The sequence below is a fragment of the Oryctolagus cuniculus genome, chromosome 13 (genome assembly GCF_051225735.1).
Source record: "Oryctolagus cuniculus isolate XC-2025 breed Fujian yellow rabbit chromosome 13, ASM5122573v1, whole genome shotgun sequence".
In the NCBI taxonomy this organism is placed as follows: Eukaryota; Metazoa; Chordata; class Mammalia; order Lagomorpha; family Leporidae; genus Oryctolagus; species Oryctolagus cuniculus.
The window spans coordinates 51,566,997-51,594,352 of NC_142879.1; the positions used below are offsets into that span (position 1 = coordinate 51,566,997).

Sequence of the window (27,356 nt, forward strand, 5' to 3'; positions counted from 1 at the left end):
TAAACGCACATGGCTTGACAAGCACAAGGAGAACTGCTCTGTCACCTGTCCTTTTTCCATCATAGAGCCTGTGATTTCACTGCAAGAATTAGATATTTCTGAGGCTAAACAGCTATACCAATGCTTTCCCACGTGGAGAAGGAAAACAGGGCTCTGGGTGAGCCGGCTGAGTTAACAACGAAGAGTACAACACCCAAGGTGGAGGCTCACACTAGCGCTCAGGTGTGGGCCTTTCCACCAGCCCACATCCAGGGCATGAGCAATCAGTGATGCCAGAGCACGGGCCCCAGCACAGGGCATATCCCACACTCATACGGACCTAAAAGGTGTTTGTCAGTTTTCTCTGCTTAGTTTCAACTTGTCACTTCGGTTAAGATCTTTCTTGTCTGTTGTTTGATACCATTGGAAACCTCACACTGCCTTTCCCTAAAGAGTGACATTTGACAGCCTTTTAAGAAATCAGCTATTAAAAAAAACTCTTGATCCAGTGATTAACTCAAGGTATAACATGTTGCTCAGATCCCCACTGACGAATAATGTTTCTGAAAATGTGCGCTGTGTTATGTGTGGAAGCCTTGCGTAAGTAGAGTTGGCAGTTCCAGCAGTGTCCACCTACTTAACAATTTAACTTAAAGAGTTGCCTATTCCAAATGCATCTTCTATTCACAATAGAAAAAATAAGTGTGATTTCCTCATCACTCAGATTTAGCTTGATGAGGTATTGTTACCAGATATTTGCTCTTATCAAAACAGCCATCATTATTATATAATATATTCCCTTGCCTTTGAAAATGAGCCCCACTTATAAAACTTTAAATGTTGATATTTTCTAAATGACTTAGCCTTGTTTGTGGGAAATATTACTAAGTAAAAAAAAGTCCTTGGAGACCCTGGCCATGGCATTTATGACTGTGTTTTTTCTAGTATGTGTGGGGTGAACATCTTCTCAGGTTGGAAATTGAATGAATTTGGAGTTTGAGTGTATATAATATTTTTATGGATAAATATTTTATAGAAAATCATTTTAATGGGAAAATCCTGCCCAACAAAGGAAGCCCTATGTTCTGTTTTAAATCACGCTCCCTCAGTTGGGTGAGTAGGACAGAAATTTGACATCAACTCTAATTCAACACAGCTGAAAATTTCTGCCCAAAATTTCAAGTCTATAGGTATTGATCATGAGGTGAGTTAAGCAAATTGCATTTGAAATATGGTCTGGCTGAGTTGGTGCTACTGAATACTACCCAGGTGGGGAGGCAGTACAGAAGATTGTAGGGCTTTGGAAGTTTTGTGGTAGGCATACCAGACCCAGCCATTACCCTGGTGTCAGGGAAATTATATGAGGCAAGGCTATATTGGATAAATTGAAGTAAAGGGGGGTGTTCAATGTTCAGAAAAGTCTGCAAGCCAGTTTGTTCTGTTTGGTTCTTTACATCCTGCTTAGAAAATACAGTTTGAGACCCAGTGTAACTTCTTCAAGACTTGGTATGTTAGTCCCTATTCCGTTGCCATAACAAAGTACCTGAGCCTGGGTGGACAAGAGATTGATTCAGTTCATAGTTTTAGTGGCTGAAAGTCAAAGAGCAGACAACCCCATCTGCTGGGCTCGTGGTGAGGGTCTTCTTGCCTGTGTCACAACACCGTGGATGGCATCACAGAGCAAGTGTGAGAAGGAGAGATCCACAGTGAGACAGGGAGTCAGAGCACTTCAAGGGTCAGGCTCCCTCTATTAGTGTAACTAACTCTCAAGGGAAGTAACTCCCTGTGAGGGATGGGCATTAATCCCTTCCCAGGGCAGTTTACCCAATGGCCTACTTACCTTCCACTAAGTCTCATCTCTTAAAAGTACTGCTGCCTCTTAATGCTACACTGAGACCCAAGCCCTCAGCACATCAACCTTTGGGAGACAAACCACATTCAAACCATAGAACCTGGTAAGAGAGAGGAATATCCATTCATTGCTTCAGTAAGCATAAATACCCTTTAGGGGAGAGAAAGGATGGGGTCACTGGGCTTCAAGGGCAGCAGGATACCATTCGGAAAGGAAATCTGCTAACCCAGGGTTGGGTGAAGTGGGAGATTCTGGGTTGAAGCTCTCCTGGAAGAAGAAGAATCTACAGGATTTTGAAGAGAGGGGGGAATTAGCCAAGCATAGAAGGGGAAGAACACAGCCATCAGTGCATTTCCTTATGGGCAAAATTACTCCAAGGGCTAAGTGACAGAATAGGTGTTTAGAGAGAAAAATAATAATAATTATAATTGCTAAAGAGACTTTTTGACAGGACTGCAGAGTTTTCAAAGACACTTTGAAATACCCAATAGCACATACTTTAAATTTTCCATGTAGCCTTGCAAATCCTGTCAGTCCGTTTCAGCAGGGACACCTGTGACTTCATAGTGGGTGGTAATTTCATTATCAAGTATCAGGCATGTAACTTTTCTCTCTTTTTTTGGCTACATTTAATTTAAAAATAAAAACAGAAGCAAAAGTTACAACATTTCACACCAAGAGCAGCCTCGTGTGTGAAGAGCTACTGGACATGGTTCAGAGTACATTCATTTGAAGTCTGCCAAGGTGATGGGAGAGTTAAGAAACCAGATGTGCACATTCTCAGCAGGGAGGAAGAAACTCTTGCTGTCTTTCCCTGTGCCTACCTGTTTCCCTCCATTTTTCAAGCTTGATCATTTATGGCCAAGGCATGCTCAGCCCATCCCAAACACATCATCGCATCCCAGGTTGTCATTGTTACCACCTCCAATTGATAAGTACCTGGGTCCTGGCAGGACCTCTGCCTTCATGAGACAGAGTCTACCAGGAATTGAGAACCAGCTGCAGAGTCCTGAGGATAAAATGGAAGAGACATTGTCTCCAGATGTTCTTTGTGCCCCTGATTTCTTTCTGTGACCACTTTGTCCAAATCACATGGCTCCTTGAGATGCTTTTCTTGGATCTAAAAGCAGGAGCTTGATGTCTCCTGAGATGCTGGAGATCAGCTCCAGTGTTCTCTGTGTCTGGGTATGAAGATCCTCAGGGAAGGCTCATGACATTCTTCAAACCCCTGGCTGAGATAGTTCTTTGATGTCCTGGGAAATGAGACAAGTATTAAGATGAAGGGGCTGCATTTCTCATACAATTATACCCAACATATCAATAAACCTGACTTATAATTCACTATTTTGACTTAAACAAAAACTGTCAATGCTTCCACATCTTTTATTGAGGGATTGCTTAGTTGAAAAGAAGTAAAATCTTAGTTGAAAAGCAAGTAAAATCATTTCAATAACTCCCATTTCCTTAATGAAAGTTTAGCAATGAAAGAGAATAAAATTAGAAATTGGTGTAGTGTCGCTCCCCCTCTTCATGGAGGAGCAACACTAAATCCTGCCTAGGCTTCATATCCGAGTCACGGCACCATTATGTCGCTCCCCCTCTTCGTGGAGGAACGACACTAAACCCTGCCTAGGCTTCATATCCGAGTCACGGCACCATTATGTCGCTCCCCCTCTTCATGGAGGAACGACACAGGACCCTGCGCTGTTCTTTCGTCTGCTCGGCCCTCCCCGGGTTTGCTGCTGGTTCTTCCCGGGTTGGCTACTATCCCTTCCACCTCCGTGGAAGGGCAGTTCCCCCTGGCCGCTTTCCCCACTTCCGCAGGGGAGCGGCACACCGCCGGCCGGCTTTCTCGGGGGCTGCACGGGTGTTCCTTCAGCTAGATGTTCCCCTTAGATGTTCCCCATAGATGTTCCTGGTGCATGCGGTCTCTCTCCTCCTTTATAGTCCTCCTCCGCCAATCCCAACTCGGCTGCCCACACGCCGAGTACGCTGCTCTCCTCCAATCAGGAGCAAGTCCTACAGTTTATTGGTTGAACTGGAGGCAGCTGTGCAGAAGCTGTTTACCTCTCTCCCAGCGCCATATTGTGGGAGAGCAGATGCATAGAATAAGTCTTAATTCCAGTAACTCAGTCCAGTCCGGGCTGCTCCCCACAGTGTAGAATTAACAGCAAAGCCCCCTGACCCTCCTGCCAGGTCCCAGGCAATTTCTGCAGAATAAAGCCTCAAGATGCTGGCCCAAGAGCATGTAGTCAAGCAGGTGCTTCCACGACAGGGGAGAAAGCAGCCCTGCTTGATGGCTCTTGTGCCTGTGCCATTCTGTATAGCAGGAAGATGTGACCATTTAAAGAAGGCAGCAATTTGGTCCTTCATGCCAGGACTGAGTATGCCCTAAGGCCAGTGTGAGAACGCAGGAGACAGGAATCTGTTGGCATCTTACCTTTCTGCCTTGCTGTGCTGAGTGGCCACTAAAGACAGAGCCATTTCTCTCAAAGCTGAAACAAAGTGTGACCCTCTGGCTATCACTAGATCAGATATGTTGGACTTATTGCTGGGGAGGAATATTCTAGAAAAGTTTCACTAGATTTATACACACACACACACACATATATTTCCCTTAGAACATATGTTCACTGTTTAATAACTTGAACATTGAGCTAGGAACCATGGAATGAGAGAGCAAGGGCAAGTGGCAGTGGCTACTCACTGTAATCTTTTGCTTGTACTTCCCAGCCTCATGAGACAAGTGTGGACATTAGCACTCTAGTAAGCAGCAAAGCAGGCCTGGAAAACACTCTAACTAGAGACCAGCACGGGTGCTCTTCCTGCTATCATTTTGTAACAGTCCTATCCATCTATGCAGGATCCTGGGTAGCATAACCCTGTAGCTCGCTGTTCCAGCCACTATGACTACATAACAAATTTCCCCTAATTTAGTGACTTATAGTAACTAATTATGGTGGTTATTTGAGGCTGGGGAGGTAGGGAGAAAAAGGGAAGAGGAAAAGTTGACTAACAGTTGTTAAGTTATACTTAGAAGAAGTTCTGATGTTCCATTGTATAGTAGAATGGCTCTACATAATGAAATGTACTGTAGAGTTTTCTTTGAAAAAAGAAATGTATAAATTATTTTGAAAGTTTCAACATGAAGAAATGATAAATGTTTGGGAGATGATATATTTACCTTGATTTGAACATTATACAATGTATGCATGTATCAAAACATCACAGAGGGTACTTCATACATATGTACAATTTTATGTTAGATAAAAATCTAAAAAGTAAATTAAAATAACCATTTATTGATGGGTCTATTGGTCAGGAGGTAGGACAGGGAACAATGCAGAGTTCTGTCTGTGCTCCTCAATGCCCCTATGTTAGCTGGATGAAAGCAGTTGGAATTATCTGAAGGTTTGGTGCCTCTCACATCTGGCTGTTGAGTAGGGCATTATCAAGGTTCTCAATCTGGAATCTACACTTGGCCTTTCCATGCAGCTTGGGCTTCCTCTAAATGCAGGAGCCAGGTCCCAAGGAGATTGATCTAAGAGGACGTATCATCTTTTATTACCTGTCTTTGAAAGTCAGACAGTGTCTCTTCTGCTAAGTCTTTATTCTCTTTATTCACTGAAGAAGACGCAGAAGCCATCCAGGCTCAATGAGAGAAGTAGACTCTGCATCCTGATTGTGGAGAGACAACGTTTTACAAGGGTTATGTTGCTGAGGCCACAAATACACTATGCCCAAGCCCTGGAAGTTAAGGGCTAATATATAGGATCTTGGCAACGCTGTCCAGCTGATACCAGTGGCTCTGGTTTCACTCTGCCCTCTGTGGACTAATAGGATTCCCATACAGAGAGAAAAACATGTAAATCTGTACATCAGCTATCAATCCTCAATGTTTGAATCTAAGCTAATTCTATTCCCAATATTTCAAACTTTATCGTAATAAAGTCATAAGTCCCTCAATTAATAGTCATCTGGATCATATTCAGTATCCTTTTAGTTCAGGATCAGCATCTGTTAAGCCAGGTGCCCCTTGGTGTACATGGGAGATAGGTCCAGGATACTCTTCCCCAATCTCCTACAGATACCAAAATATCGAAATGCTCAAATCCATTTTTGAAAAATAGTGTAGCATTTGCATATTACTTGTGCACATTCTCCCATGTTCTTTAAATCACCTCTGGACTATTTATGAAACCTAATAGGATGTAAATGCTGTGTAGATAGTTACACAGCATTGTTTAGGCAATAATAAGGAACAAAGTCTGCACATGTTAGTACAAACGCAGTGTTTTTTGGACGGAAGGGATATTTTGATCCACAGTTAATTGAATCCATGGGTGCTGAACCTGTGGGTGCAGAGGGCCATCTGTGGTGGTTTGTTCAGGAGGCAGATAAAGCTCCCTTACCCTGTTCCTCAGCAAACAGTCGCCAAGGAGAGCTCCCACTGTATCTGCTGTTGCTGGATGAGAGGTGTCTGGAGCTCTCCGAGTTTGTTTCCTTAGGCTACTAGGTGCCTTTTTAATCTTTAAGAAAACTTGAAAGAATTCAAATGTATTCCTTTCATACTTTTTCATTATGCTTTCAGTTAGTGTCTCTGGTAATTTTTTATTTTATTTTAGAGATTGGGAAATTCAGGGGAAATCATGATAAAAGTAAAGTTTTCTGATAATATCACCTCTTAAATTAATAGTATTTTTTTTATTTAAAAAAAATCTTTTTTTTTGACAGGCAGAGTGGACAGTGAGAGAGAGACAGTGAGAAAGGTCTTCCTTTTTGCCGTTGGTTCACCCTCCAATGGCCGCCGCGGCCAGCACGCTGCGGCCAGTGCATCACGCTGATCCGAAGCCAATAGCCAGGTGCTTCTCCTGGTCTCCCATGGGGTGCAGGGCCCAAGTACTTGGGCCATCCTCCACTGCACTCCCTGGCCATAGCAGAGAGCTGGCCTGGAAGAGGGGTAACCGGGACAGAATCCGGCGCCCCGACCGGGACTAGAACCCGGTGTGCCGGCACCGCAAGGCGGAGGATTAGCCTAGTGAGCCACGGCGCCGGCAAATTAATAGTATTTTAATATGTTTATTTTAAGTATTTCCTTATGATTAGGTGTTCTTATATTGAAAGTGATCTTAATGGTTAAGTAAAAATCTTATGAACCAGAAGTTATCTTAAGCATTCCCTTTATTGTTGGACAGTTATTTCCTATTTCCCAAATTCTAATGCTAATTTCTTCCCTTGGTTAAAGTCTTATGTATTTATTTTGAATTTAGGAGTATGTGATGGACATTTTCCCATGAATATTACAAAGGATTTATAAAAAATTACTCCAATTTAAATATGTAAGTTATTTTGTTTTGATGGATTCCAGAAAGTGGAATTATTGGGTCGTAGGATATGGCAAATTGAAAGTGCTTGCTATCTGGTCTGAAATTGCTTTCCAGAATCTACACCATCACAATCAATTTGTTTAATGTTAAAAAGAAGACCTGCAGGAATTATATTTTGGAAGGAAAATGTAAAGCCATACTTTAAATTTATTTATTCAGCTTTGATTTCATATTTGTTATAGTCCAACAATGAAGATTGAATCATTTTACTTTATTTAAGGATGTTTTGCATTCCTTGGTTTCCAGATTCTACATTTTTTCTCTCTTTAAATGTGTTCTCAGTTGTATAGAATCTCCTGCTAACACTGTATTTTTCTTCTTCGTGCATGACTTGTGGTTTTGTCACTGTCAGTCATTTTCTCCAGATGTTCCTTTTCTTAGTATCTCATTTATTTCATGCATGACTGTGGTGTTCATCCTTGCCCATTGTCTCTACTTCTGTGTGATTTATCTATTTTTAGTTCCACACCTTTGAATGATAATATTATTACTTTCAGGATCAGTAAGATATACATGTATCTGTGATTTTTATGTGTCTGTTGACTTCTCAACATTGCGTCAATTTTGAGCAAGCCTTCATGAATGTTTCACATTAAAGCTTGTTTAATTGTATCCATATGTCCTCAAAATTGTGTATTATTGTCACTAGATTTCTTTTGTATATATATTTACTCACAGTGTACTAGATTTCTCCAATATTTATGACAGTTGTTTTCAGTTCCCATTAAAATTGATTTATTCTAATATGGTTGAACATTTGGGATATAAACTTTAAAGCATTCTATAGTTAATATAGTTGATGTCAGATTACATATCTGGATTTAATTGTTATTCATTGACTCTGATAATGGTATTATATAAGGCTTCATTTTTAAGGGCTTTTGAGCATTTTGTTATTGTTGGCTATTAATCATAGATTTTATAGTAATCCTGCAATTAAATTTAATACATATTTCAATATTTTCCCTTATATAAAATGCTTTTAGCATACTTTCTAATCTTTTAACTATCCGTTGGGAAATACTACCCATACCTTTCATTTTTTTAAAAGATTTATTTGTTTATTTGAAAGCAGAAGTATGGAGAGAGAGAAGGAGAGTCAGAGAGAGAGAAAGAGAGATCTTCCATCCACTGGTTCACTCCCCATGGCCACAATGGCCGGGGCTGAGCGAGGCAGAAACCAGAAGCCAGGAGCTTCATCCAGGTCTCCCACGTGGTTGGCAAGGGCACAAGCACTTGGGCCATCTTCTGCTGATTTTCCTTGGCCGTTAGAAAGGAGTTAGATCAGAGGTGGAGCAGCCGAAACATGAACCAGTGCCCATGTGGGATGGCAGCACTGCAGGTGGCAGCTTTACCCACAATGCCGCCCTCTTGTTAAGTTTTAATTATGAGGTCATTTCTCCATTTTCCCCCTTTACTGTAAACTTCACTCTTTTCCTTTCTCATTCACCTATTCTCCATCTTCAAGAGTCTGTGACCCTGGGATGAATGACTAACAAATGGCCTTTGCCTGCGAGGGGTTTCCAGTCGCTGCAGAGGATGTAGCATTACACGTGGTGATTGTCATTTGGGGGTCCCTGGGGGAAAAGGTGGTTCTCAGAGGAGCAGAGGAGAGAACACAGGCACAGACTGTGTAAGGGAAGGCTGTGAGGCTTGCCCAGCTGGTAAAGCTTAGGTTGTATTTCAGAGATGAGGGAGGATACCACTGATGGGGGAGCCTGTGCCGGGGTGTACATGGCCGGAGTCTAGACTGCTCAGTGCAGCTGTCTGCAGGAAAGTCACTTGAGGAGGATGCTTTACTGGCTGGTGTGTGGAAGTCAAGGTTGAAGGAGAAACATGAGTAAAGAAGGGTGCTTCAGTACTCAACTGTTGATTCACCAAAGTCATATCATGTGCCTGCCATGGGCCAGGTGCTGTGCCAGGAGCTGTGGACACAGCAGTAGGAAAAAACATCATCACCCTGGCTCCTCTGGAGCTCGCATTCCAGTGCTTGGGGATGGTAGCAATGGCTGCAGAAATAATGCCTACTTCCCTGTGCTTAGTCTCCAAAGAGTCTAGCTTTCAGGGACTGTGGCCAGTGTATAGATAAATGTTTGATGTCCTCTTAGATTCTCATGTCCTTAAGAAATATCCCCTGTTCTTACAGTTCAGCCTGCTTTCTCCATTGATATCTCCACAGATTTGGAGATTAATTTGTTAAGGTTATTTGATAGTTTTATTTTTGTTAATTTTATTAATATAAAGAAAACAGATTTTGTGTATTTCATAGGTACAGTTCTAAGAAGATAACTTTATTTCCCTCCTTCCCCATCCCTCCCTTACTCCTCTCCTTCCTTCCTTTTTACTTGTTTTTTTTTTTTAATTTTTTAAAAAACAGAATTTCAATCCAGTCTATAATCACAGACTTAAAGTATCACTAAACATAATGTTCAACAAGTAAAAAATATGAAGATCACAGTTCTACAGGAGTATAAACAACAGTTAAAAACAACAATCAAGTAACAAGATGTCCATTGTGTTCCTATGCATTTTTTGTATTCTGTATATTAAGTTCCATATCAGAGAAAACACATGATATTTTTCTTTTTGGGGACTGGCTTGTTTCAATAAGCATAATAGTTTCTAGTTGCATCCATTTTTTTTTTTTGCAAAGGACAGGATTTTATTCTTTTTTATGGTTAGTGACATTCCATAGGGTATGTAGACCACATTTTCTTTATCCAGTCATCAGTTGATGGAAATCTGGGTTGTATCTTAGCTATTGTGAATTGAGCTGCAATAAACATGAGGGTACAGATAACTTATTAATATGCAGGTTTCATTTCATTTGGGTAAATTCCCAGGAGTAGGATGGCTGAGTCATATGATAGATCTATTTTTGGATTTCTGAGGAATCACCATACAGTCTTCCATAATGGTTGTACTAGTTTATACTCCCACAACAGGGTATTAGGGTAACTTTTTCTCTACATCCTCACCAGCATTTAGTATTTTTTTTATTTTTGGATGATAGATATTCTAACTGGGGTGAGGTGAAACCTCATTATAGTTTTGCTTTGCATTTCCCTGAAGGCTAGTGATCCTGAGCATTTTTTCATGTGTCTGTTGGACATTTGTATTTTATCCTTTGAAAAATGCCTGTTCATGTCCTTTTCCCATTTCTTAAGTATACGGTTGCTAAATTTCTTGAGCTCTTAATAGATCCTGGATATTAATTTTTTATGTGGTGATTTGGCCCATGGATGCAGCTATGAGATTCTGGCTTCTACCTTGGTAAATTCCAGTTTGAGGGTTGACATGTTGGAAGCAGCACTTTGAGGTGACCAGATATAGGAGGTGACCTGTGGAGCTATGCAGAGCCAGCCCATGATTTGGTAATGACTTGGAATCAGTTCATGTCTTCCCAAGAATGATCTCCAAGGAAGACAAAGGCTCTAGCCTGATTCAGATTAAGGGGCAGAAGCAGGAGGAGCTTCTATGGGAAGTCTTCCCCTTGTGTATTGTGTTCATGGCCTTGAAAAATCCATAGCTTACGTGTAATCTTTTTCTCTGTCTCTCATCAGGAATCTCACATTGTTTCTGCAGAACTTGAAGAAAAATGTGAAGCCATAGGCAAGAAGTTACTGTACTTAGAAGATCAACTTCACACTGCCATCTACAGTCATGATGAGGATCTCATTCATATCCTTTTCATCTTATAGAAGCACCTGCAAGGTTATTTTGTAAAAGAAAGATGTTTACAAATCCATGATTTTTCCATGACTCAGCAGATGGAAACAAATAGATGCTGCTGTTACTTATAGTACAACCCAACTTGAATATACAGTGCTTTCCCTCTGGTTGTTGGGGGAGCAATTCAATATGTCTTATTATTAAACCTGACCACTAAAAATTAGCTACAAAGTTCATATATACATACAATAATACCTAAGCACAATGCAGTTTTCAGTAGGTATAACAAAGCATGTGGCTGGTTTAATTTTCTAGGGTCTTTATCTATACCAGGCAACCCAAATCCAACTTTGAATCACTTTATCATTCAGTACTGCCATGTAAGGACCAGTGGAATATCAAAACTAACAGCACCTTGATCATTGTTTTCCATCTCTAACCATGTACACAAGAGTTGGGTTCAATCTACTCCTTTCTGATTCCTAATGATAGGATTTTCTTAGCAGAAAACATCCGCAAATGCTTACATCAAAACTCACTGCCAGTGTGCAAGATGGCCTGAGAATATACTGGCTTAGGAAGGCATCCATACAAAGCTCGTCATCCTGTTTTGATCTGTGCCTGCAGTTTTTGAGGGTAGATGGGCAGGTACACAGAAGGTTGAAGGGATTTGCAACACCATCTGGATATTTTCAGTTGCTCAATCAAAAATTGACTTTTTTCTGGGGGAAAAAAACCACCTCTTTCCTGTTCATTCATTCTTTGTATTTGGTAGCATGATTTTTACTGAACATGTTAGTAGGAAAGGTAACTATTTTGGACTTTGCTTTCATTGCTGTCTTAATTTAGAATTCCAGTTCTTACACTCGTGTGTGTGTGTGTGTGTGTGTGTGTGTGTAAGTACCTTGAAATGGAGAAGGATTAATAATCTTGGTCACAAGTATTCAGGAACATAGTTTAATGATGTATTCTAAACTGTAATTCCTTCCTTGTTGTAACTCTAAATCTTTGACCTTGCTTATTAAACTTAGCAGGTCTCTTCCTCTCTTTTGCTGTAACTGTGCCTTTCAAGGCAATAAAATAAATCTTTAAATAAATAAATAGGACCAGTGTCGTGGCACAGTGGGTTAAGCCACTGCCTGCAATGCCAGAATCCCATATGAGTACCACTTTGAGTCCCAGCTGCTCTGCTTCTGATCCAGCTCCATGCAGGTGCACATGGGAAGGCAGCAGAAGACGTCCCAAGTCCTTGGGCCCGGGCCACACATGTGGAAGATCATTATTGAGTTCCCCTCTCTATCTCTTTCCCTCCCTCCCTCCCTCCTTCTCCCCCCTTTCTCCTTCCCTCCCTCCCTCCCTCTCCCCATTTCTATAATTGCCTTTCAAGTAAATAAAATAAATATTTTAAAAAGAATTTTTAAAATAAGCTTAGCAGAATATTTCCCCAAATTAATCATCAATTATTTTTCACATTGCTCAGGGTAGAAAATTTTAAAAGCAACCATTCTTTTCTTCATAAGTTCTGGCCTCTTATGAAACTACTGTGTAAACTGTTAATAGAAAATTTCCCCTAAGAAGCAATAGAAGAAATGTGGCACTTTTGTCAATTCTGTATCCTGGGGGTCACACATATTTGGGTACTTCTCAAGGGGCCTGGCATCCAGCAAGTGACCATCCTTAGCTGGGCACATGACAGCAACCCACTATAAAGAGCCAAAGCTTGTGAAAGAGTTCCCAGTCTGCAGCCCCCCAAGTGGGATGGGTTCTGAGTATGATGTGCTTCAGGCCTCTGTGGGACCAGGTAGCTGTTTGGGAGCTGCAGTCTGGCTCTGTGTTGGTTTCTTGTTTTGACATTTCCTAGCTTGGTGTCATTCTAGGGAATTGGGTCTTCCTCACTAGGACTGGGGAGACAGTAGAGGAGACTGAGAAGGAGCCCAGCAGTGTTAAAAAAGATCCATTTAAGTTTTCCACAGTCAATTCAAACCAGATCCAGAAGCAGCAGCAGCGTAAACAAATGATAAACCCTGTTCAACATCATGATCTCATGTGTAACATTGAGATCACGACACATACCTTTCAGGTTTTTATGGGGATTAAACAAGACTGAATTCACAATGTAGGTTTAACATAGTCCTTACCTATTGTAAGTGCTTGGTTTTAGATAGAAAACTATGTTGTCCAAGTCCATTTGTCTTATAGTTCTTAGCATCTTTGTCACAGCTGAAACAATGTCCCATTTTTACCTAAAAGATTTCAAGGAGGCTGACTCAACTGTTTTGTAATAGAATCAATGAGTTACCACCAGTGGCTTATATTAAAAGTCATTTCATTACAATAAACTATTGTAAATAGATAGGAATTACTATTCTTACTTGACAGTTGATAAAACTAAACCTTAGAAATTACTTGGCTGGTCCATCGTCATTTCTAACAAGAGCAAGACCATCCAGCTGCAAGCCCTATGCATGGCACTATTTGGCCCATCCAGAGGCAGATGTTCCTGTAAGTTAATGGACAGGTCTCTTCCATGGAATATATATATACAGTTACTTAAAATTTTTGAACTGTGATAGAAGTATTTTGTTGAAGATATGTTTTCTGTGAATTCTGCTGGTCCTCGCTGAGGTGGAGAAATACCAAATTGGCATTAGGAAGCACTGGTTTAGGTACTGAAGTCAGTCTCTCCCTCTATAGAAACAAAATCCACCCCATAATATAGAATTCCACACCGACTTTTCTCTGTAGCCCAGGCTTGCTGTGTCACTGATTCAGAGTCAATACATAGAAGGTATCTTTGAACTCATACAAAGGGGCACTTCGATTTAAGTGGAACACTGTGCCCTAAGATGGATGTATTTACAAGGCTCTGTGGAGCCTGCCCTACACAAACAAAAGCTGTTGTTCCAAATTAGAACTAATCTAGAGATTCACAGAGGAATCCTACAGCCAAACACTGACTGGTTTGTATTTTCATTTTTGATCAAAGACACAATTCTGAGTGCCATTGAAAGAAACAGCTTGCTGCCAACAATACGGAAGGATCGCACAGCGAGTGCAAAATCTGATTTGATTCCATTAGGTGTGCTGCCAGCACCTACTGTGCATATGAGACTGAGTGCATGTCATTAATCTAAGTCCACATTGGAACATGATTAATGGAAGCCCATAGCATACTCCCATGTCTGGAAGATTCGGACCCCGGATACTGTGGATGTTCATTCCTCCTGTGGAAGGCTCTGAGCTTTGCCAGAACTCATGAGAATGTAGCATCAGTAGATGGGTGGGTTAGTGACTGGTAACAAGGTCAACTTTCCAAACTGGTACTTGTGGCGTCCTCACTTCATACTAGAACTACAGGCGTTCTGCTGGGAGTCCCTTATTTTTATGAAGAATATAGTGATTGACAAATCCAAAGAGGGGGGAAAAGCAGGCCACGTCTCTTCATCATGCTGACAGGCTCACTAAATGACATGTTGCATGACCAAACCTGCCAGCTACCATGGCACTGAATGTCGGAGAATTCTGCACCATTAATTGGGAGAACTGGCGGCATGGAGGAGGCTCCCGCCCAGAGTCTGAGAAGAGGACAGGAGGTGCGACTTCGCAGCCAGGCAAGCCAAAATTTCCAGGAGCTAACATTAGTCTGACTCCCTCATGCAATTTCACAGTCATTTTGGGTCCTAATTAGCAACTATACTTTGGAGAAAGTATTTTGATTATAAGTAATGGCTCCTTGGTGTTCAAAAGGCTTCCACTGTAAACCTTCTAAGTTAGGTGGATTTCTTGAGCAAGAATTTTCTCATTTGATTCCCTCCTTCAATTTCTGCAACACACTTGCAAAGGTAAAGAAGCACCCTGGGTTGTACATACTTTTGGCGGGTGTAAAAGCCCTCAGGGCGGCTCAGCCTGGCTCTGAGTCATAGACGAGATGGGGACAGGCTGATTCTATTTGCGGTAGTATTTACATCCATGTCCAGGAAAGCCCTTATGGAATTCTATTCTCTCTGCTTATTTGGAATGCATCATGCCCAACTGATTAGCTTTGGTGGTGCTTGATGGCATGTGAATATTCTTAACTACATCCAGACTCATGCACAAGACCACAGCCCCTTAAACACCCCTGTGTGGTTCAACGTTCACATTTTCAGCTTGAACAAAGGTAACAAGAGTTTGGGGTGGGGGGATTTCCCTGCCTCCTTGGAAATGTTTTTCACTCCTAGAGCTGACCAGCTGGAAGAGAGGCTAGAAGGATGGTGGGCTGCATTCACATATTATATAGATAAGAAAATCAGGGGCCGGCGCCGTGACTCACTTGGTTAATCCTGCGTCGGCATCTCATATGGGCACCAGGTTCTAGTCCCGGTTGCTCCTCTTCCAGTCCAGCTCTGCTGTGGCCCAGGAGAGCAGTGGAGGATGGCCCAGGTGCTTGGGCCCTGCACCCACATGGGAGAACAGGAAGAAGCACCTGGCTCCTGGCTTTGGATTGCCGCAGCACTGGTCGTAGTGGCCATTTGGGGAGTGAACCAACGGAAGGAAGACCTTTCTCTCTGTCTCTCCCTCTCACTGTCTATAACTCTCCCTGTCAAATAAAAAAGAAAAGAAAAGAATATCAACTGCCCAGGAAGCTGCTATTTAAAGCATGGGTGTGCTGGACTGATGCAGGTGTAGTGGCCACAGTGGTTCTCTTTGGTGTGCACCTAGACTTTTTACAGGGAAAAGGAAGATTTAAGCCACAGTGGATGGAGAGCTGGGGCTTTCCAAACAACATGGTCATAGCACACAGTAGGCAACACAAAGAGCTCCCCGGCATAAGCATCCAATCCTTTGAGACAGGTCTTGTGGGGGGCAAGACCTTCTTTTTGCTCATGAATGATTGTGATCCTTGCCTCTGGCTTGTTTGTGAAAATAAATTTCCCATACTATAGCCATGGTGGCTAAAAATAAACAAATGCTGATAAGAAGAAGTAATGTAAATTGAGAAACAGTCTAAAGGATGCACTTTTTTTTTTTTTAACCAAAGTCAGTTAGATAAACTGAAGATCTAGTGTTGACTAAGCCATCAAAATGATCACTGGGAAACCCCACTGGTGATAAAACACTCAACTATTTTCTTATAAAAATTGAAAGAATCCATTGAAAGAATTTTAGGATCTTTCACACATGGCAGCCCTAAGTGGAAATACTGCCTTACCACTTTATTCGTGGAAATCATGCTGCCTTACTCCTTTATTAACTGGAAACACAGACATTTCACCAGGTTATACATTTGCCTCATATGTAAGTAGTCTTCCCTGCTTACATGGGCTTAGAATCCACAGCGATTTAAAAGATGTTGGGATGTCAATCCCTGTGCCATTATTGTAATTAAAGTGCAAATTTTTCTGGATCCTATGGTTCCTCGGTGGCATATTTGTTACAGAGCATCTTCACACTTATGCATTCAGGTTCCTAAGCCGCAGACATCATAAGGCTCAGTCCACTTCTTGGACACCTGTTCTTGCTCTTAGATGTAGTAAGCACCTTTATTACAGATGCCTAAAACTCCAATACTTTTTACTTTATTCAGCACTTTTAAAAGGATTTTTGTATTTATTTGAAAGGTAGGTAGGTAAGTAGAGAGAGAGATAGAGAGCTCTTCCATATGCTGGTTCACTCCCCAAATACCCACAACAGCCAACGCTAGCCAGAAACTTCATCCTGGTCTCCCACGTGGGTGGCAAGGGCCCAGGTACTTGGGCTATCTCCCCACTGCCTTCCCAGGTGCATTAGTAGGAAGCTAGCTCAGAAACAGAGCAGCCAGGACTTGAGATGACACTCCGCTACAGAACGCAGCATCACAAGCTGCTCCTTCCCCCACTCTGACACAATGCCAGCCTCTATTCAGCATTTAGACAAAAATAAAGGCCAAATATATAAATGGACTTCATTTGACTTATTGAATTAGAGAACAAAAAGTTTAATTCCACCACTCCTTTACTTGATACTTAAGATCTCGGGTAGATATATCAAATGGGATAATTTACTTTTCTCTAATTCAGTGAGAAAATGTTGGGAAAATGTTTTAAAATATGTTTTAGGGTGAATATTTGACACATGGTTAAGACACCTGAGTGGCCTACATCCTATACTGGAGTGCCTGGATTCAGGTTTTGGCTCTGCTTCCAATTCCAGCTTTCTGCTAATGCACACCCTGGGAGACAGCAGGTGATGACTCAAGTAACCAAGTTCCTGCCACTCAGTGACTGACCCAAATTCAGTTCCAGATGCCTGGATTTAGCCTGTTCCAGGCCCAGCTGTTTTGTGTATTTGGGGAGTGAACCAGTGGATGGAAGCCTTCTCTCTTAGTCTATGTATGTTCATCTGTGTCTGTTTCTCTTCTTTGAAATAAATTAAAATGAATAAAGTTGACAACTCAATATTAAGTCTTAAAAAAAACAAAAACAAAAACCATGTTTCAGCAGAAACTCTTAAGTGCAGATCTCTAACCCTGATCTCTCCCTGAGCACCTGATTCACTGCTCTTTCTCATTCAGCTTTTCTTCTTGGCTGACAGGAAGTCCTCTCCAACTTACTACATCCAAAAGCAAGTCCCTCATCTCTCCAAAGGAAAACACTCTGTCCCAGTCTTCTTCGCAGTAACCTGAGGATCTACTTTCAGGTCCTTTGCTCAGATCAAAAGTTATTCCATACAAATCATCCTGCAACTTACCTACCTGTTTTTCTTCTCCACATTTTACCCTGGCTCTCTTCCATCTCAATGTATTCAAAATGTTTTAGAATTCCCACTTGGTAAGAAATCATACAGGGCGTCAGTTAGAGAGATTTTGTAAATAAAAACATGAGTTTAATTGTTAATACTTCAAAGTCTTATAAATGTTGTTTCTGGAATTTCTGATGCCTAGTCTTACTTAGAGCCTATTTGTTGTATTTCTTTTTTTTTTTTTTTGGTTTTTTTTTTAACTTTTATTTAATGAATATAAATTTCCAAAGTACAGCTTATGGATTACAATGGCTTCCCCCCCATAACGTCCCTCCCACCCGCAACCCTCCCCTTTCCCATTCCCTCTCCCCTTCCATTCACATGAGGATTCATTTTCAATTCTCTTTATATACAGAAGATCAGTTTAGCATACATTAAGTAAAGATTTCAACAGTTTGCTCCCACACAGAAACATAAAGTGAAAAATAATAGATGATTTTTTAAATGATGATGAAATCAGATCAGACCTATTGTCATGTTTAATCCCAGTGAGAGATTAAACATGACAATAGGTCTGATCTGATTTCATCATCATTTAAAAAAAAATCATCTATTATTTTTCACTTTATGTTTCTGTGTGGGAACAAACTGTTGAAATCCTTACTTAAGGTATACTAAGCTGATCTTCTGTATATTAAGATAATCGAAAATGAATCTTGATGTGAATGGAAGGGGAGAGGGAGTGGGAAGGGGGAGGGTTGTGGGTGGGAGGGACGGTATGGGGGGGAAAGCCATTGTAACCCATGAGTCGTACTTTGGAAATTTATATTCATTTAATAAAAGATAAAAAAAAATAAAAATAAAAATAAAAAAAAATAATCCCAGTGAGAGTCAAGTTGGGAATTGCTAATTTCTTCTTCTTTTTTTTTTTTTAACAGAAGATCAGTTTAGTATACATTAAGTAAAGATTTTGTTGTATTTCTTTTATTAGCAAATAAACTTTGGATCTCATGAAACACCAAATTTATTATACTCCCATAAGGAAAAATATTTCCTTTAACCCCAGTACTGTGAAAAAGATAGGTGATTCTGCATTTCATAAGTGGGACAATTAAGTACTAAATTATTTTCCCAGTTTCACTGGGGACTTACTTCCTCAAATACTACTTTTCGGATGTATTAATAGAGACTGTCTTGTGAGGGGCCAGTGTGTTAATTTAGTTATTCCATTCTTGCATATTTTTTCTTTTGTCGACTTCTCTCTCTCCTCTCCTCTCCTGATTTAAATTTGATTTATTTGAGAGGCATAGAAACAGAAAGAGAGAGAGAGAAACAGAATCAGAGAGAGAAAGAGAGAGAACACCTATCTTCTGGCTTACTCTCCAAATGCCCATAACTGCTGAGCCTGGGCAAACAGCTATCATTCATGGTCAAGGAACCATAATGATGGTCAATAAACCATATTTTGTGACTTTCCAATTTCGAGTATTCTACCCTTTTTGCTGTCAGAAACTCAACCCAGGTCTTATGTAGATGTCAGGGACCCAATTACTTGAGCCATTACCTGCTGCCTCCCAGGTTCCACGTTAAAGGAAGCTTGAGTCAGGAACTGGTCAGGAATCAAACCCAAACATTCCAGTGTGTGGCTCAGGTATTCTAACCATTAGGCTGAACATCTGCTCCTCTCTTTTATAAAATCTTTTCAGTTTTTTCTGCCAGTGCCAGAAGATTTAGGAGTTTATTTTCTTTTTTAAGAAGCATCATAATCTGTTTTAATTTCACTCTCTAAAATCCTTTGTCATCATTTAACAGGTTACAAATGGAGGCATGTAGTCCCATCCTGCACATCAAAGGTAATTAAATCTCAGGGGCTTGCCAGGATTTATAACTGCTTAAGCTGTGTGCTTGCTCTTTGTAAATGTAGCTTAACTTTGTGATTAAATTGCATCCTGGTTTTTAGTCTGGGACCACTTATGCTTTTGCTTGTGTAAAGTTGTATGTGTTTTCACTAAAGATTAGCAAAGCTGTTCAAAGAGATGGAGGAAAACAAAGCATCTTTAAAAAGAATAAAAAGATAAGCATTGGCTTTTTTCCTCCCTTGCACTTGCCCAGCCCACCGTCATTCCCCTCAAGTTTGGGTGCAAGAAGTAAAATACCATAGTAAGCCTATGTAAATTACACAAATGTTGGAATCTGGTGAAGCTGCAAGATGATGAAAAACTCTGCCCAGAGCTTTCCAAGAGGTTCAGCTTTCCGTTCAGAAGAGGTTCATTTGCATAATCCCCAGGATCCTCTGGAGTCTCTGTTCAAAAAAGAAAGGAAAAGCTTTCTTCATTCATAACCCAAGGGTGTCTCTTTTCCTTGACATTGCATTGACATTGTACCTGGGCAAAACAGCACTGCAGTGTAGATGGTCTAGAAGCACTTAGGCCTCTGCACGCTGCCTTTCTGGAAGCTTTTGCTGTCCTTCACGTCTGATCGACTCATTTTTGAGTGTTCTGATTTCATGTGAGGATTTGGCCGTATTGAAGTGGTGTCCATGTCTCTCTACTTTCCCCCTTCATCCCCATCAGATGAGGCTGAATTTATTTGACCACCTCTCTCCCTATGTTTGTCGTAAAGTTGTTCTGCCTACAGGTACAAAGGAAAGGGCAGAAGGATCTACTTATGGGCAGAAATACCAGTGCCAGTTAAAAGTTCCCCTGCTTCAACACCAAAAAGAGAACCCATTTGTTAAGAGAATGAGAGTCTTATCTGTTCCATATTGCAATTTGCTAAGTTCTCTGTGGTTATTGTTTTCTCTGTGTAAGAAACAACTTTATGAGTTAGGACATTAAGAAATCATCAGTTTAAGGAAAAGCCAACCTCCAACCCACCAACCCAGAAAAGAAAAGCTCCCTGCATTCCAAGAAATCTCAAGTAGCCTTACTAGTACCCAGGAGTATCCTAGCAGATGACGGCAAGTTAGGAACTAGAGAGCTTTTGAAGTCATTGTTTCATGAGAAAACTGAAGTTCAAAGTGGGTTGTACACGCTGACAAAGCTAGTTAACGATGAACAGCACCATAGTTCATGACTCTAGGTCTAGTCCAGTCTAACCCTCTGTACCTATGGTGGCCCCGGGATTTCTCCAGGAGGTTCTGATTTTGAGTATTCTGCCTTTTCTGCTCTCATGGTACTGTATCTGACGGTTGTCCCACCTCAGGTTGAGGCTTAGCAGGAATTACAGTGTCTCACCACATATCATTGAGCATGAGTCAACCATCTGTCTCAATCTAAGGGCAGACTTTCTTTTCCGTTCTGAAACCCCACTTAAGAAAGTTAATAACCTCAGGCCTCGTAGAAATTGCAATCATTCTTAAAAGGAGAAGTGTAAAATTTGTATTAATATTTAATTCCTACAATTTGGAAGAATTTGAAACTGCAATTAGATGACTGGGCCCATCTGCTTCCGGCAGGCTTGCTGGCGCACGCCAGCTCCCTGGGAGGCTGGGAGGGCATGGTCACCTTCCCACGTGCTCCTTAACCACTTGCCCACAGTCTCTCAAGAGGCAGCTCCAGATGGTTAAGGAGACGCTGCAGGTCATGATCCTGCAGCTCCAGCCAGAAAAGGAGGCAAGAGAAAGAGAGGCTGCAGTTTCCTGCACAACAGCTGGTGTCCGGGAAGCACAGGCCTGAGACGAGGGGGTTGGGGAAGGAGGGGACCACCACGTCATCAGCGCAAACTCAGGGAAACTGCGTATCCCCCCCAGCATAACCAATATGTCTGAATCAATTATGGAAATGTGGAGTCCAGCGGGCTCCCAGTGGTAAGGTGGTCACCATTTATTCTTGGCAGGGGACCGGGGTCGGGGTGGTGGGTGTGATCAGGGAGTCTGCAATTTGGAATAAGGAGATGGGGGGTGATGAGCTGAATTTCCTTTTAAATGTCATTCAGAGGTTCCTTTACCACGTCATGCATGAGAGCCCTACACAGGATTCAAAAATGTTTTCATTTCAGCCCCCAGAAGAGGAAAGTTGGGATCAATTCTGTTGGAGAAGCATCTTTTTTTCCTGTACCATTTGCTTTGTGCTACAAGGAAAATGCTTTCTAATTCAAGCACCTGTAAAAAGGAAACCAAAATGAAAGACTCTGTCACCAAGCCTGTTACATTTTCCTCCAGGTGCATGATCTAAATCAGCTAATGAGCTGGTGTCAGGAATTAACAGCTTTTCACCCCTCTCCTGGGAGTTACCGTTGTCTCCGAAAAATTTATGTGAAGTGTCCAAACAGTATTTCTTTTCTTTTCTTTTTCTTTTCTTTTTTTGACAGGCAGAGTGGACAGTGAGAATGACAGACAGAGAGAAAGGTCTTCCTTTGCCGTTGGTTCACCCTCCAATGGCCGCCGCGGCCGGCACGATGCGGCCGACACACCGCACTGATCCGAAGGCAGGAGCCAGGTGCTTCTCCTGGTCTCCCATGGGGTGCAGGGCCCAAGCACTTGGGCCATCCTCCACTGCACTCCCTGGCCACAGCAGAGAGCTGGCCTGGAAGAGGGGCAACCGGGACAGAATCCGGTGCCCCAACCGGGACTAGAACCCGGTGTGCCGGCGCCGCAAGGCGGAGGATTAGCATTGTGGGCCGCGGCGCCGGCCCAAACAGTATTTCTTTTAAGTAGCAGCCTCTCAGTGATGTGCAGCCGTTCCATTTTCCATCTGTGGCAAGGACAGCATCAACAGAAAGCATCCATCAGAGTGTTTAGGTGAACGGGACATTCGGAAGTTCACCCAGAGTGAGGGAAGGAGAGGAGTGGGAGGCATGGATGGACCAGGAGCCATGTGAAGACATTTGGGCCTCTCTTTTCCTTCTCACTCTGTTTTCCTCAGTACCAGGCAGATCATGGGCAAGGAGACCCTCAGTGAAGTACTAAGTAATGCAGTGTAGTACTCAGTAAGGCAGTAGAATGCTCAGTAAGATAGTATAGTACTCAGTAGGAAAGTACAGAACTCAGTAACATAGTGGAACACTGAGAAGCAGAGTGCAGTACTCAATTTAGCAGGACATGATGGGCCTATCGTCCACTCCTTTGGCTCGGCTGGGACCGCTGCTGTGGCAGCTGCAAAGTAGGCTGGATACAGTCAGGCACTAAAGAAAGCAGCACCAATCCCATGTTGTACAGCACTGCATTCTCTAGGAAATTTGTATTGAAACACTGATTTACATCACTTACATTTGTGTCTTAGAGACCAACTTTTTGTTCTGCAGAAACAAACAAGTTTCTTTGCAACAAACTTTTCATGTTGACTTTAGTAACTGCCACAGTTTGGTAAGATTATTAGACTAAAAGATCTTCTTAGGCTTCTGTTCTTATTTTCATGTAAACGAATAGTGATGTTCCTGCTCTCATTAGAGAGCTGAGACATGATGGACATGGGACAACTTTTGCCATTTCCTGAAGTCACATTGTCATTTCCAGAAGGCATCTAGTACTTTGCTAAGTCTTCCACGCCATGTAATACTCCTGTCCTCGGTCAAGGAGATTCACCTGTTTAAGCCAGGGTCCAAAGAATGAAGCAAACGCATAGTATGTGAATTTGCTGATTGTATTTCCTACAGTTTTATGCTGAGCGTTTTTGATAATGTTCTATGCATTTTAGTAGTAATTGTGTTCCTGGATTTAGTTTTCAATGATGGACCGAATTCCAGAATTATTTGTAATTGTATATTATTAACGGGTCGTGTAGCACTTGGAATCCTGGTCTCTATTAATTAATCTCAGTTAAGCAAAACTTGAGAAGAGTCAGGATTGAATATATTGCCAACAACAATATATGCTTTCAAAAGCATCCTAGACTCAAGACATCTTAGTCACTAAGTCAAGTGTTTTGTATTACTCAGACACCATTATAAAGTAATTCTGAGAAGTCGTGATAGTTGCAAAAATTCTGAAAGCTAAAAACTGCTTGAATGTGCTCTGAATAAGGCTTCTTTGGTGCCTCCAGTGGATATAGCATATTCATTTCTTTGCTGACATTCCTGGCCATACTTAAGTATTGGGCCAGGTGAGTGATGCCTTGGGCACGTGCTCTAATTCCTCTCTGGTCTTTACTTGGTCTTGGATTATCATCCAGGAAGCCTGCTATAGGCAAAGATGTGTCCTCAGCCTCTGATCTTTCTCAGGAAAACCTCACACTCTTCAGTCCCTTGACCTTGAAGACCCAAGACCATGTATCCCCAAAGAGATGATAGGTCAGGATTTTGTTTTTTTTGTCAAAGTAACATAAACATATCCAAGAAAGGTTAGGGCTAAAATATAAGAGTAATACAACAGTGACCAGCGCTATGGCATAGCAGGTAAAGCTGCCACGTGCAGTGCCAGCATCCCATATGGGCGCCAGTTCGAGTCCCAGCTGCTCCACTTCTGATCCAGCTCTCTGCTATGGCCTGGGAAACGATGGAAGGTGGCCCAAGTCCTTGGGCTTCTGCACCCACGTGGGAGATCTGGAAGAAGCTCCTTGCTCCTGGCTTCAGATTGGCGCAGCTCCAGCCATTGTGGCCATCTGGGGAGTGAACCAGCGGATGGAAGACCTACCTCTCTCTCTCTCTCTCTCTCTCTCTCTGCCTCACCTTCTCTCTGTGTGTTAACTCTGACTTTCAAGTAAATAAATAAATCTTTAAAAAAAAAAGTAGTAGAACAAACTAATAAAAATTGGAGACAACCAAGACCCAAGCAAAAGTGCATATTGAAAATGGTGCCTTGAATTCTGATTTCACTGTTCATGGTGTGTGAGAATCAGTGAAATTCTACACTGTCCACCTTTGCTAGGATGCTGGCCTTCAAATGGTCACCTGTTCCTCTTCCAGCATCCTGAGTTAGAGCATGTTCTCCATCAGTGAAAGTCCCAGTGCCTTCCAGCTTCTGAAATTTCAAGAATGAATTAACCCTTCATCAAGTCAAATTAGGGTTCTCCACCATAGACACATGCATGGGTCAGTACAGCTGTGATAGCCTGTAGCCCTCATCTGCTGTAGATCTCGTCTGTAATGATGTCTGCAATCGCCACAGCAAGGTTGATGTTTGTAAGTGACACGACTGAGCCTGAGGAAGACATAATTCTGTTTTTCTCAAGGCAAAGAGCTTGGGGTAAAGTGAGAGTAAACCTCACAGTCAGAGACAGGCAGCAAGTTCTTAACTAATGCTCTTCCTAAAGTGCCTTCAATGTCTTTTTGGGACTGTGACCATGGAACTTGCCTGGTTAAGAACACCCAGACTCCTTAGGGATCTCTCCTGGAGAGTTAGAAAAACTGAGCCAAAAGCAAACCAGGTTTCCCACGTCCCCCAGGTGAGCCCCACTGTGAAGCCTAGGCGTGGGCAGGCTTCAAGAAACCTACCCACCATACCACCATCCTAACCTGAACATTCCTCATCTACCCAAAAGCCATCCCAGAAACAACACTCACAGTCCAACACTGGGCAGATTTTACAGGAGGTCCCCATTCAACTGGTGTTTCTCAGAAGGCAGTCAATTCTGTACTGTGGAGAGGAACAGCCATGCACTCACTGGTCAATGCCTTCTTATTTATGTAATTAAATATGTTTATTTTTAATATCCTCACTTTACCTAATCTTTGGATTTTATCATGTAATTTATTACTTCATTAAGTTTATTTTTTGTCACATGAATTTAAAACTGATATTCAAGCAATGGTGCACCTTGAGGATTCTTTATCTTCTGGAATATGGATGATAGAAAAACGTATCGGGTTTATTCACCTCATTTTTTTGTTGCAGGATGATTAATTGTACCTTTACTTATATCACACAAAATGTCGTAAAACTATGCTTCAAAATTGTGTATATATTTACTTTCAGATATCAATAAATCAGAAAATCATGGAATTTTCTATTCCAGACTCCTTTATTGAAGAACTTGAAAATAGCATTACTACTCAAGTTGATAACAAGACAAGGGTCCCCACTAACACCACTGAAAATATTTTGCTGGAGATATTGGCCAATTTAGTTAGGCAAGAAGAATGTATAAGGCTCACAACTTGGAAATAGGAGATACAACTTTCATATGTACTAATGATGATGTCATTGTAAGCTAGAAAATCTAAGAAAATTAGCAGAAAAAATGTTTACACAGTTAACATATCCAAATCAACAGCTTTTATAAATGCAAATGCTAATCAGAATATACAGCATAAAAGAAGACCCCACTTTCAACAGCAAGAAAAGCAGAGAGAAAGCAGCTGGGCATAAATTTCAATAAGAATGTTGAATCTTTGCTGAAGGGAAGTTCAAGAAGGATGCAAGAGAAGAGTTGAATACACAAAAAGACATGGAGCTTTGGATGGGTAAGTCATCATTAATTGTCAAATCTCCATGAACTAATTTACAAATATTTCCTGACCCTAACTGGGGCCTAGATATCTGGATAGACACAAGATCCATTCTTTTCTCCATCCCTTCTAACAAAACCCTAGTTAGGTACAGAGGTGACGGATATGCATGTGAGGAATCAGATGGACATTTGCAGCCTTGTTGGTAAGAACAAAAATGGCAAACAACCTTATGTTTATCAATAAGGGATTATTTAAATACACAACAACCACACTATGGGATATTTTTTAGTGCTACAATATCTTCATTTACATACATGCTCGTATTTGAGAACTGTCATAGGAAAGTGATCCCAGTGACTATCTTAGTCCATTTTTTGCTATATAACAGAATACCTGCGACTGAGTAATATATGAAGAACAAAAATGTATTCCTCAAAGTTCTTGAGGCTGAAAAGTCCAACACCAAGGTGCCAGCATCTAGTGAAGACTTTCTTGCTGTATTATCCCATAGAGGAAGGCAAGGGCCAAGAAAGCATGAAAGAGCAGGAGAGCAAGAGGGAGCCAAATTCTCTTGTATAACAGGCTCACTCTCACAATGACTAACGGGCTCTTAAAATAACCAGTACACTCCTGTGATTACATGAATCCATTATTCAGGGCATAGGCCTCCTGACCCAGTCACCTCTTATTAGGCCCCACCTCCCAGTGCCATTGCATTGGGGATTAAGTCTCCAATACTTGAGCTTTGAGGAATACATTCAAACCATCGCTGTGACTTATAATAATGGGCAAGAAATTTCCTTTTTTGTATTTACAGTTTTTCTTTTAGAAGATTGCTATTAAGTGCATACCTATTCAAAAAATAAAACCAATTCTTTAAGAAAAAACCATAATGTGGACAAGGAGTATGGGCCCCTTGAGTAGGACAGGACGCAGAGGCTACCCAGGTCTTCTTTGTATTGATGTAAGATTCATCCTCTCACCCACTGTATGTCCAGAATTGTGCAAGGGAATATCCCAGTTACTGATGATAAAAGACAGGTATGATTTAATATGACCGAATGATTTGAAAGTCTGAAAGAAATGACTGATAATTTTCATTTTACTTTAAATCATGAACTTATGTAATGAGTATTGAGTATGTATTGAGAAGCAGAAAGAGACAGAAGGCAAGCAAGAATTTCCATCTACTGATTCACTCCTCCAAATATCTGCAACAGAAAGCCAGGAGCCAGGAACCAGGAACTGAATTGAGGTCTCCCACGTAGGTGGCAGAATTTCATTCACTTGAGTTGTCACCACTGCCTCAGAGGGTTTGCTTTGCAAAAAGCTGGATTCAGGAACAAGAAGTAAGTATTAAACCCATGAATTCTGATATGGGATGTGGGTATCTTAAACACTAGATCAAACACTCAACCTCACTATCATCTTAAAGGCAA

General features: G+C 41.5%; 1 protein-coding gene across 1 annotated transcript in view; it reads left to right on the forward strand.

Annotated features, from left to right (window-relative positions):
• DISC1 (DISC1 scaffold protein) overlaps positions 1–25,468 on the forward strand; it is a 360,091-nt gene extending 334,623 nt beyond the window's left edge. The window contains exons 12-13 of the mRNA XM_008268257.5: positions 10,782–10,899; positions 21,127–25,468. Coding sequence (XP_008266479.2) covers positions 10,782–10,899; positions 21,127–21,266 — 258 coding nt within the window. The 3' untranslated portion in view covers positions 21,267–25,468. The remainder of the gene's footprint in view (positions 1–10,781; positions 10,900–21,126) is intronic.
• Positions 25,469–27,356: the final 1,888 nt, after the last annotated feature.